The 13438-nt window shown below is 33.4% G+C and overlaps 1 protein-coding gene across 2 annotated transcripts in view; it reads left to right on the plus strand.

Moving 5' to 3' along the window:
- LOC106672433 (protein FAM210A-like) overlaps positions 1 to 13438 on the plus strand; it is a 49850-nt gene that overhangs the window by 35102 nt on the left and 1310 nt on the right. Inside the window, exon 1 of one of the 2 annotated variants that reach the window (XM_014403869.2) lies at positions 10825 to 11114. The exons of the other annotated variant lie outside the window; for it this stretch is intronic. Coding sequence (XP_014259355.1) covers positions 11024 to 11114 — 91 coding nt within the window. The 5' untranslated portion in view covers positions 10825 to 11023. Of the gene's footprint in view, positions 1 to 10824; positions 11115 to 13438 lie in introns of those variants that run through there. 2 annotated transcript variants of the gene reach the window in all.

Below are 13438 nucleotides of genomic sequence, written 5' to 3' on the forward strand. Positions count from 1 at the left end.
GTACCAGTACAATCTGCTGCTAAATAGGGTAAACAGGAGAATAATAAAAACGCTCTCCTATGACAACCATGATAGCTGGGGTTTGTATTTCTGTACTGGTACTGCTAATAGCTGTCCTATAGAAATTTTTTCAACGGATTTGCCTTTCCTGAAGAACTTTAACTATTTTTCACATTAAGCAATCTGGAGACTAAAGCGATATTTATTAAGTTGTCTGGAAAAGTAGTGCCCTTGTTTTCACAATATTCAATTATCTTCTGATAATGTTATAATTAAAAACATATACTGTCCGTTTCATGACATTTTTGAAGTAATGTCATTATGCCACCCCCCCCAAAAAAAAACTTTCCGGCTTTTGGTTGACTACGCTACGCCCAAAACGATGGATTTGGTGAAGTACTGGAGTAAGTACAACAAATTTTGCCCCTTCACTTAAAACTTGGCAATGAGTTGAAACGGAAAGCTTGCAAAATTGCAGGGTCTTTTCCTTATTAGCTCTCTTCATGTGGTAAACAAACAAGGTAGTCGAGTTTATTGGTTCCCAAACGTCAACTAAGGAAAATCCGGATTTTTTTATCCGTTATTTCCTTCATAGCACAATTTCAACCACCAAATGTTCCAAATCGATTCTGTTATTCTAAATCCAAACTAAGAAAGATTATTTATTTACTAAATAGTTAAAGCATGCAAGTTTAAACATTTCTATAATGTGTGGTGATTACTGACCGTTAATCGATAATTATTCAGAAATCGTGAGATGCACACCAGACCGCAACTCACGATTTCTGAATAATTAATTTCTATAATATTTTATTTTTATTGATTTTATTATTTCTCTAAGAAAGATTATTTACAAAATTGTTAAAACGTAAGTTTAAAAATTTCTATAATATTTTATTTTTATTTATTTTATTACTCTCTTACTTAATTAAGACATTCAAAAGAGGTTGGTTACCATAATTGTAAATAATACAAATATAAAATAAGATATACATATGAGTAAGATTACATTGAAATTAAATGTATATTTTTTATATAATAAAGTACTAAAAGAAAGACAATAATAATAAATCAAATAACATTAAACATGTGAGGAGATTCTTTAATATGAAACTTTGTATACAGGACATAAAAACGTAATTTATTTTGCTCTTCAAGTCAGCAGAATTTAAGCCTAGTAGTAATGATTATTAGGAAATCGTGAGATGCGATCTGGTGCGATGTAGGTTTCAGAAAAACATTTTCTTTATCGTGCCAACGTTTCGATCTTTAATGAGATCATCTTCAGGGCAGAGTGCCCTCTCAACACGACATGCAAGAATGGCATAATTACCCAGAAAACATACACTTTGAGCCCTGAAGATGATTTCAATAAAGATCGAAAAGTTGGCACGATAAAGAAAATGTTTTTCTGAAATCTACATCCCACCAGACCGCATCTCACGATCTCCGAATAATCATCGACTAACGGTCACTAATCACCACACATTCCTAGTAGTAATATTACATTTTCTAAATATGAATGAATTCGTTAAATACTTTGATCTGAAAGAAACAAGACAGGTAAGTTAATTAAAAAGTGTTCCTTAGGAGCCTGAAAGGTACATAAAGAACACATTTTATTAAAGTTACATAAAGGTATTAGGTATAACGCCAACTGTTCAACACAGACTCTTCTAGGCTGATAAGATTATTTTTAAATGAATCATTAAAATTTTCATAATTGTTCTCATCTAATTTAAAATTAATATTTCTTAAACCTAGAGATTGCTTTTTACCTTCCGCACGCTTACTTTCCATAAAGTATTCGTTTATTTTACGTTTATATATATAGATCGTGTATAGTGCAGAAAACTTGATAATTTTTTCCTCTCATAAACTCGAGTTTGGATTCAGCTTGTGAGTTCCTCAACTCTCAAGTCTAATCGTAATGCAACCATGTCGAGCATATATTGAAACTGCCCCGATCCCGAATAAACGGTTTATATCCATCATTGCAACCCCTTTGACTTTTACTTGAGAATTGGAAATGATGCCAGATAGCCATATCATTAGACAAACACAGCAAATTAATAGTAGTGTTATTTAAATAACAAACGATTTTTTTTTTAAATAAAATAAAAGCTCGAAATGCATTGGATCATTGGAGACTTCCGATCCATGGATCACGATTTTTATTCCGTTTGTCAATTGTTTTGTGTGAACAAACTTGAGGACGGACAAAATATATTGGATCGCCCGAGCTGAAATCGATAATTGAATAACTGACTGGCCAACTGTGTAACTAAATTACTACATGTTAAGGGATATTCACTGTTCAATTTCATTCATTCAAACCTTCAACGCATTATACATCCAATTATGATTTATTAATACTCTTAACTATTTCCACATCGATAATGGCCTCTTTCAATTTTTTCTACTTTTCGTTTAAAAATCATAAAAACGAACTGGCATAAAATCCTCAAATATAAAACCACTTTTGGGCTTGATCACTAATCTAATTATATTAAACTAACACAAATAAAAGAAAAACAAATTTAGTGGACTTTGAGTACTGGAATTAAACTGCTACTACTTTTATACTATGTGGTTCAATTATTTGACAAAATGTTACATATTTTTTTGTAATGTGTGGTGATTAGTGACCGTTAATCGATAATTATTCAGAAATCGTGAGATGTGATCTGGTGTGATGTAGGTTTCAGAATGGGCACTCTCAACACGACACGCAAGAATAGCACAATTAGACAGAAGACAAACACTTTGAGCCCTGAAGATGATCTCAATAAAGATCGAAACGTTGGCAAGAAAAAGAAAATGTTTTTCTAAAACCTACATCACAACAGACCGCATCTCTCGATTTCTGAATAATTTTTTTTTTGAAATGTTTGTGCAACAAAATCGCAAAAACTTCATAATTTCAAATGTGGACGTAATTTACTTCATTTGAGAAACATTATAAATTTCATTTTTTCCTTTCAGTAAAAATCATCGATCAGATATTTTTTGTTTAACTAATTATTATTATTATTATTATTATTTTATACAGTAATTAAATTATCTTGGTTTATAAAAACCAGGCCATGGTATATTCTCTTTATGTTACTTTTGTGTAAATTCTTTCTACACCACCGTATATAACTGATATAAATGAAGTGTGTTATTGTTTACGTAAAAAGGGGCAGAAATAATTAGACTTAAAATTTTGGATTGAAAACTTGGTAATCTTTCAATATTGAAATATTTGGCCGATCCATAAACTTGGCACCCGTACATCGAAATAGGTTTGAGTAATTATGTGCATGTCGAAAGTTTTGATTTTAATGATAATTTTGATTGTCGGTTAAGTAGGTAATAAAGCTAATCGTTCCTTTTTAAAAAGATAGTTCCTACTCACAGTAAGTTGTTTTGCACGACCGGATTTCGAGCCCTTTCGCTCATCATCAGGTTGATGCAGCTGGTTTTTTAACGGCGCACAATTTGAACGTGCGAAAAGCGGGAATTATAACACAAATAAATATTATAATAATAAATACTGTAAGAAATTAATTATAAATTAGTGATTAAAGATAAAAGATAGAAAATTAGAATGATACCGTAATATTATTAAATTACTATAAAAATAATAACAATTAAAATAATTAAATTAATTATTAATAATGTTAAGATATCATTCTAAATTACTATAAAAATATTAAGGTATCTTCTAATTTTCTATCTTTTATCTTTAATCACTAATTTATAATTAATTTCTTACAGTATTTACTATTATAATATTTATTTGTGTTATAATTTCCGCTTTTCGCACGTTCAAATTGAGCGCCATTAAAAAAACCAGCTGCTAATTGGAACGTCGCGTTGGCGGGAGGGGTTAAACATTATTTTCCAAAGATTGCTACGTATTTCAATTGTTAATATATTAGAATGATATATATTCATGTTATATAAAATTATTATATATTAGATATATTCAATGTTTTATAAAATAAGTGAAGCTAGTAAGGGATAACTTGTTAATAGCTGTTTTATTACAGCTTGTTTCAGACAATAACGTCTAAATTATTAATATTCAAACCGAATTATAACACGCTTGTAATTTTGAAGATTTTCATTTCTCTCGCGCTGGCAATGGTTTTGGTCATGGACGCCAATCGTGTGTTCAGTTCGAAAATAAGAGCGGGCACATTACATAAACTAAAAATCATAAAAATTAAACTGAGTAAAACAATTTTACCAAAAATATTGCTATGGAAACAATGAAGAAAATATTAAATCAGTAGAGTTTTTACTCCTCTTGCGTTGACCACCTCTTCATTCGACGTGGCATCGATTTTACGAAGTTTTGAATGTAGTGCTGTGGAATATTTTCATTCTCCTTCAACAGTCAATGACCTGATACTTTAAGGAGAAGGATTGAGTATTGCACTGAACGAAGGAACTAGGAGAGTACAAGCCAGAAAGCTGCAGTGAGTGGGGAGCCCCGCAAAATTCTTAATTCCTGCAAAATCTCTGGCATCACTGGGCGACTTTTTACCCCCTTTGACCATTCCTCCCAAAGGTGTTCGATAGGGTTTAAGTCGGGACTACATGCTGGCTACTACAAACAATGAATTTAAGTCCGTTCCAAATAGTCACCAACGATGATGTGGGGCCTTGCATTGCCATGTATAAAAATAAATCCGTCGCCAATTAGCGGAATATAAGAAACAACTTCTTCTGATAACATCTTCAATGTATCGCGAAGCTGTTAGGGAACACCGATGAAGACCAAGTTTGTGCGATCTTCCATAGAAATGCCTTTTCAAACCATAACACTACCACCTCCAACGCTTCCCCGGAGTGAAAATTTGCAGGAGTATATCGCTCTCCTGTTCTTCTCCAAACCATTCGAGGCTGTCAAAACACCTCAAACAAAACTCATCCGAAACAATTTTAGTTCAATCTTGGTCAGACCAATTAACCTGATTTCTTGCGAAACTAACAGCTTTTCTGTGCATTGTCACAAGTTCTGGACCAGTGGCAGGCCTTATCGCGCATAATCCAGCTTCTTACAGTGCATAAACTGACATTAACATAATATATATAATTTGTTGAACTCGTTGCTTGATCTACAGCTGTAGAATGTCGATTACGGAGTACATTCCAAACAATAAAACGACCATCTCTCTGATATGACACGATGGCGACCTGACCTATGCATTCTTCAGTAAGAGCCAGTATCTTTGATAAAATGATGCGAAAGCTTGCTAATGCAGTGTACCTCAAGCGAGTGTACTAACATAATACCCTTTTATCTCTTAATTTTCTTCATCAGCTGGCTGATGTGCCACTGAAGAAGTCACTGCGTTCACTGAAGAAGACCTACACTCAAACCAGCGGCGAAAATGAATGGTGATTCCGATCAAAACAGCGTTTCGCTACTTTAGTTAGCGTTAATTTCCAAGTTTTCGTCCGCCAATTCTCGCTCGATTAGACGTTCAATGACTGAACCTTTTTCCCTTTGGGAATAAATACCATTTCGAGAATTTCGTAAAACATTCTGAAAACGGAGCAGTGCACTCAATACTAACCCTCGTTTCAAATTATGTATAGAGAATATTATGATGGATGATATAAAATACTGATGCTTATCGATGCGAGATTCCTACGTCTAAAAGTTAACAAATTCTTATGGGAAATCATGTTTAGTCAAACTCAGAAAAGATCCGAATAACCGAATTCCTGTTCGATTTGTCTTAGATAATTATGTCTGTACAATCTCCGGAAATATCTACTCTGTAGGGAAAACTATTTTACTTTATACTTTGAGAAAACCAGGTATTAAAAGGATGGTAAATTAGTAAAAAATAGGGTGGGCAGGGTTGAATATGGACAACCCGAATAAGACATGGGCAAACTTATTATCGTACTTTCTACACTACACATTTCTTGAATGTAGTAATTGTTGAGTGAAATGTAGAGACCTCTAAATAAGTACAAAACGGGCTCCTAAATGACGTTTTTCAATATATGCACATACATAGTGTTAACACCAAGCTTCATGTGGACTATCTTGCAATTTTCAGGAAAAATATTGGGTTGTCCGGAAAATAATGCAGGATTTTAAGTTTTCATTAAAAAAAATCTATATAAAATATTCTGTTTACGTTTACAGGATTACTCATNTTATTTTGATTAAAGAACATTGCTTTAAAGTAACTAGTTTCTTTTTTTTTGTTTAATACCAAAATCCTGCATTATTTTCCGGACAACCCGATAAAAACACCCCTTTTATTTCATGTTAGCTATTATTTATTTTTCTCTGGCTTATTTCGAACTGTTTTAGTATTTCAAATCAATGTTTTGTGAAAAAGAAAAGACCCTTCAGAACCCCCTTGTATGAAATAAGCCGATTCTTCTCTGATTATGTCCCATACCTAGGTCTTAACTTTTACAGAACTCTTAACCGGTCGAGTCCCTAACCATCCGTAACCAAGTTTAACCAAGCCTTTCAATATTCATATGAAATCTCGAATTGATTAGAATATGTTATAAATTAACAATAAACAATACGATAATAAATAAATGAAAACAGATTGAGCGAAAAAAGAAACCATGGCAGGTTTAAAAAGATATTGCTAAAATGTGGCAATAGCTGAATGGTATCTTTACCTAAAGGCTAGTCTAATTAGTTTATTGGTGTAATAAGAAACGTTTATACACTACATAATAATTTATAATAAATACCCTAATAAAAATCTACATTCATTGTAATTACTCAGAAATCGTGAGATGCGGTCTGGTGTGATATAGGTTTCAGAAAAACATTTTCTTTATCGTGCCAACGTTTCGATCTTTATTGAGATCATCTTCAGGGCTCAAAGTTGTCTTCTGTGTAATTGTGCCATTCTTGCGTGTCGTGTTGAGAGGGCACTCTGCCCAGAAGCCCTGAAGATGATCTCATTAAAGATCGAAACGTTGACACGATAAAGAAAAGTTTTTCTGAAACCGCATCTCACGATTTCTGAATAATTATCGATTAACGGTCACTAATCATCACACATTCATTGTAATCTTGTAATTTCATCATTCTTATAATTATTGATTTAAACGTTATTTAATGTGAAATAAATAATAGAAACAAAGGCAATAGAAGGATGTCGCAATGTGGGTACTTTGTAAAAAACTGTGTCTGGCTGAAAAATCTAACAGTCCGTCTAAGTTATAACATTTTCACTAAATTCACTTCTAGAAGGCGTACACTTTTAATATTTAACCTCTGAAGGCAACAATAAGATAAATCGACACGGCTTAACATTCACGAAACAAATTTACACACTTTTTTAAAACACACACCGTTTAAAACACCTGACGGGAACGGCAGGAAAATCCTGAAATTACGAAGGAAAATTATATTCGGAAAAGGCAAACCTTTTATTTTATTTACATTGCGGATAATGCAGCCTTATCGACGATTAGGAGCAGTCTGTGGATATCAAAAATGAGTTGGTTTTCAGATCTTTTAAGCTTTAAGAACATTATTTCTGTAGGTGTAAACGATGGTGCCAGTTATACTGAATCTGACTAGGTCTAGTAGCAGTTTTGGTACACATTGGGGGTAAATTGTTCTAGTAGGTTACCCGTCGATTCTACGTCAATACTATTTAAGCGGTTAGAACATAAACAAGCTTAGACCTGACTCGTAGAAGAGTCATCCTCACATGATTAAGGATAGGCCCGCGAGGTCACTTTTGGGCCAAATCCCCCTCGTGTATGTGTGCGGCATGTTGAGAAAGGTTGCTCCATGTGTCCCATCTAATTGAAGGGTGCCACTTCTTGGCTCTATATAGAGAGTATTTAGGTTCCTGTTTTGCTTTTTGGAAGAAACTGGATTGTTTTACATCATATAGTACTTTGTAGATATCGTCTTGATAGCTTTGTGTGTATTGAAACTGAATGTATTTATTACCGTGAATGTGTATAGAGAGAGGTCCGATGGCGGAGTATTGAGTACCCATCGATCATCAATTAGATTAATTATATAACATGTGTGGTGATAGAAGAATATGAAATATTTCACCACCCCCCTAAATGAGTGAATGTCGTGCAAATAAGAAAGAACGTTTTTGAAAGAGTGTCATTGTGAAAGAGTTAGACACCGTAGATTGATTGGTTGGGAGCTGAAATTACCTACCTGTTGATATCCCCAGGAGCCCAACTTCAGTGGCTGCAAGGTTGAGACCGAGGTAACCCCGGACTGTCAAACCCGGAGTGGGTGATTCTCGAGGCCTACCGGTTATTTATTTTAAATTACAAAAACTGAAATTGCCGGTGGACTGCGAAAAGTGATAAACTCAACTCTGTTCACGTATGAATGTACATGGATGCAGATTTGAGCTCATATGAATCAGTTAATTCCTTTCTCCTGAAAACTTTGAAGAAAATCATTGATCTGCACATCAAGAGCGTCCGCTTGGAAAACACCGCTCCAACAGCAACAATTTGCTTAGGAAAGTGTCCTTCATAATATTATGCAGAAATTAGAAAACTAAATATATAATCAAGAAATTGTCCTATGTGGTGGCTTCATCGATATAGAAGGAGCAATCAACATCACCTCATATGAATTGTTCCAAACTGCGGCTACGAATAAAGGAATAGAACCAACGACTATATGTACTATGGACACACACCATGCTAATTAGCCGAAAAACAAAACTAGAACTTAGAAACAAAAAGCATACAATACAGCCAATGAGATGCTCCCCCCAAGTAGAAGTAAAATCACCAACCTTAAGGACTTTGGTAGTGGACGACCTCTTACATCAGCAGGTCCATAACATTCCCTTTCCAGAATGTTTAATGTTCTATAGAAACAAGTGGAAAAATTGATATCTGAAATTCATCGATACCGTATATAAATCATTTCTCTACTCGTTAAAAAAATATTTATTTTTATTATTAAAATTTTGAAATTCTCTTAACCCCCTTTCATAGTGACAAATATGATTATTTATCTTTAAAATGTTTTAAAAAATTATTTTACGAATATCTAGAAGGTTTTACGATTATTGAAAAGCACACCGCCCGGGCTGTGGGCGTAGTTTGTTCGCGGTTGGTGCAATTACAACTGCTTTTTCCTCCCATTTTATTATTAATAATTAAAACTAACAATGAACTTTAATTACAAATTTTCTTTTACCTTTGTATAAATAGTGCATATTTCGATAGACAACATGGAAATTTTACCGTATCGGAAGTCATCCAAAGGAGCCTCACAGATTTCAAGATAGTAAATAATAAATAAATCAATATTAAATAATAAATAAATCAATATTAAATAATAAATAAAGTAAATAAAAAATAAATAAACCAATATTAAAACAAGATCATTTAAAAAATGCGAAACTATTAAAATAACTATTTCCCTGAGTTTTAACCGAAACAAAGATTTTTTAAAGTAAAATTATAACATTTTCAAAGCGCTTACGGAAAAGAGTAATTTATGACATGCGGCCATGAAAAAGCGATAAATTGCCAATGATACCATACCGTACAAATAACAAATAGAACAGGGCTCAAATTCTTTTAAAAATAATAGCCTAGAAATCCCTAAATAAATAAATATGATTTTGTAGAAGAACGTTCTTATGTCTGTATTCCCTGGCGGTGCCATAGTTATTGTGGTATTGCAGCTATAACTATTACCATATTATAGTTCTGGAACCACATTATGCTCGAAATGTGCTCGCAGATATTGAGGATTAGGGAGGACCTACTTAACAGTGACATACTTAATGGTGATGGATTCTGTTCATATTTTAAATTCTACAGCAAAGCAGCAATTACGTGTACAAAAAATTAGAACTGGACACATCGGGTGTACCCAACACCGGCCCCCATGTTTGACACAGAGTAACGAAGGAACCGGAACGGTAAATACATGCCATCAGTGTTTGTGCCCTAGAAAATCTTAAAGCAGTTACACTGGAAAAAAATCCTCGTAAGATCGGATAGTCCAGAAACTATAACAGCATTAGTATGTAGCAAAATCATCAAAATTAGGGAATGCATAAAAAATCTTCATATCTGGGGAAACATAACAACGTGATGGTATCTTGTGTGTCAGGATTCAAAGGAATTTTGGATAACGAAAAAGCAGACACACTGGCCAGAGAAGGATCTGCATGACCGTATATAGGCCTTGAACCTGTGCTTGGGATAACAAAAGCAAGTACAGAATCCTCCATTGTAGAATGAATAATATTCTAGGGACAGTTAGGCAGAGTATACTTACGCTAAAACAACCCTCACCAAGACTGGCAAACTCGCTGCCAAAATTGGAGACGGCCAGACTCATAGGAGTGAGATAAGTCTATTAACCGGCCACTGACACCTGAGAAAATATCTACATAACGTGAACATATTCAGTGATGATGTAGTTGTATTAGTCGGGGTGTTATATACCGCGCCCTTTAAGAGCTATAGTCAAGTCATTGATTAGTAGGCCCGGTTTCAGAGGAACGATGATCCCATTTACCGACTATGCAATGAGGAGGAAGATAGCAGACATAACCTAGAATGAGAATAAAAAACAGGGAATGAAATTGTAGGAGCGGCAGTCAATGATCTAATATTTCTGAGTCGATTGTGCTACACTAGGAAGGTACACTAGCCAGAAAGCTGCAGTGCCTGAGGAGCACAAACCGTTTCCTAGTATCCATCTTCATCATCGTTTGAAAACTGTTGTTAATAAGTGAAAAGTAGTGAATGATTTCGTTAAGAAATTAACCAAACTCAAACGATGAGTCACGCGCGTAATGATAACAGTGGATGAACTTCGTCTAAGGCGCTCAAGTCTAAAATGCGTCGTTTAAACCTGAAACCTCCCCACACACGAAAAAATAAGAAGCCCGAGATGGTAAAGTGATTCGGAAAATGATAAAAACCGGCCGTTTCGAGAGTTTTCGTCGATTGGCTTCAAGAACAAAAATTATCTGGATGCTATTTACCACGAAAAACCCCGACACAACTGCCAGACATGTACAAGAACGTGTTCACACTGCTGAAAAGCTACAAAACTTGCTGTTGGCAGCTTCAGCGTTCAAGTCACCTCCCGATATCGCATACAGGCAAGTGATTTCATACTTAATATAACATTCTAAATATCAAAGATAAAATCTCTTCATTATGTAAAATAAATAAACGTCAACAAGTATTAGTAAGTACCTATCAAAAAAAAAAAAGCTGCAGTTCAAACTCTGCCAATTTTTAGCTTAAGAATTGTTCTGCGATTAAAACTTTTTTTTAAACATATCAGTTTGATAGGTAATTTCTTCATGAAGCACAATTAACTAGTGTACGCAAAGTATGCAGCCTTTCGTACAAACAGTTACTTTGCAAAATAGTTACTGCAAACTCCTTTGAAAATTTGTCATTACCAGTCTGCCCATCCTCACTAGCTTAGTCTGTTAAATGCTGTCTCATTAAAGAAGGGGAAATGTTGAAAGGCTGTTGACACATTGTCTGAGACACCCAGCGAAGATAGGCAGACCAAAATGATTAGTAACGATCAATTCAAGTTCATCAACCTATAGACAACATGAAGAAATCTCACAAAAATTCATTTGAGCACACTTTTTCTAGTGAATACCTTAAAAATAAAATGAAATCTGAGAAATAGACATCCAGCATTCATATGGGCCACATCACCATTATTACTGTATACAGATTGTACTACTAGTCTCTACTGATGTGCACTTAAAATCAAATTAAATCTATAAAAATCAATAAATCTACCTGAATGACCCATTAAAAACCTTACAAAAATAATCTTATAAAATCTAAAAAATTGTAGATATATTTCATCCAATATTCATATGTCCCACATCGCCATTTATTACTGTATACAAAATTTAGTTAATTATACTATTTACCTAAGTTCCTGGGTGAGATGAAAAAGTTAGTCGGCTAAAGCCCCAAAGGTCATGGGTTTGAATCCCACTCCTGACATTAACTTTTTCATCTCAACCAAGACCTTAGATAAATAGTATAATTAATTTAAATAATTAATATAGTCAATTATGACTTATGAACATATGTGGATGTATACAAAACGTACTACTAGTCTATGCTGATATGCACTTTAAATTAAATCTATAAAGATCAAATTTTTACCAAGATGATGATGTAAAGTCTTACTAAATTTTTAAAAAATTCATAAAAATCTAAACAATTGGTAGATATCCATCATTCATATGTTCCACATTGCCACTGTGTATGGACTGTTCTACTAATCTCTAAAGATTTGAAAACTTAAAATAAAATTAAACAAATCATGATAATGATGATGCAAATGCTTACTCTTTATTTCACTATTGATAAGTAGATTGGATATACATACTTGCGTCAAAAAGATATTTTCAGTACTTAATTATAGACTGTCTTTCCTCAGAATTTGCAAATGTTAACATTTTAACAAAGACTCACTTTTTGCTCTTAAGTGACATTTTTAATTTAATATGAAAATATGATTAAATAAATTATTAACATTTTTCGTAGCAAATTTATGAGACTATATTCATACATTTGAACATTGATTTATATAAGCTAAACTCTGTGCATAAATGTACACATAGATATTTATACAGAATTGAGCATATGACTTATTGAGGCAAGCTGCAAAAATCACCTACTTTGATGTCAAACCCCTTGGCTTATCCGTTCTGTCACCAAAGTTAGCTGTCAACATTTCAGGTCCCCTGCATGCAGTTTTTAAAGCTAGACACATTCACATTCTCATTCATTCTACTAAACAATCCTATTTACGTACTATTCACTCACGAAAAAAAAGTTATTTAATATGTAATCATCCAGCTTTTTAACAATAGAAAAAAAAAGGTGCGGGTGAAAGGTTGTTTTAACTAAAGCCAGTTGAATTATAGTTAATTACAGTTTTGAAGTCAAAACAATAATTATAGTTCATATAACCTGCTTGTGTTTTATTAATTGGCTTTGGTCAGGAATGGAACACCTACACATCAATACTGCAACTATTAAACATATTTTGCAGGCTACTACTAAAACTCACAAAATAGTTGTTGGTACATGTATGTAATGCAAACAAAAATAGAAATCAATATGTCATACAGTTTGTACAAAATCACATTAAAAACAGACAAAAAAAATCAAATTTAAATACCAGTGTTTCAGTGTGCAAAGAGAGCATTTACAAGTGAGATTATATTTATTGGTAAGGTTTTGTACACAATTTTATTTCTCAGAGAATACTAGAGGAACAACCTGCTGCAATTTGTATAATTAATACTTTCTTTTTGTTATTATTAAATATTTGTGGTTACAGTAGCAATTGTGGTCATGGTTTATTAGCATTGGTTCTATTATGTACATGTTAATTTTTCACTAATACATTTTTAACAAACAAAATAAGATTTTT

The sequence above is a fragment of the Cimex lectularius genome, unplaced genomic scaffold, assembly GCF_000648675.2.
Source record: "Cimex lectularius strain Harlan isolate CLEC.00 unplaced genomic scaffold, Clec_2.1 scaffold335, whole genome shotgun sequence".
NCBI classification, from domain to species: Eukaryota; Metazoa; Arthropoda; class Insecta; order Hemiptera; family Cimicidae; genus Cimex; species Cimex lectularius.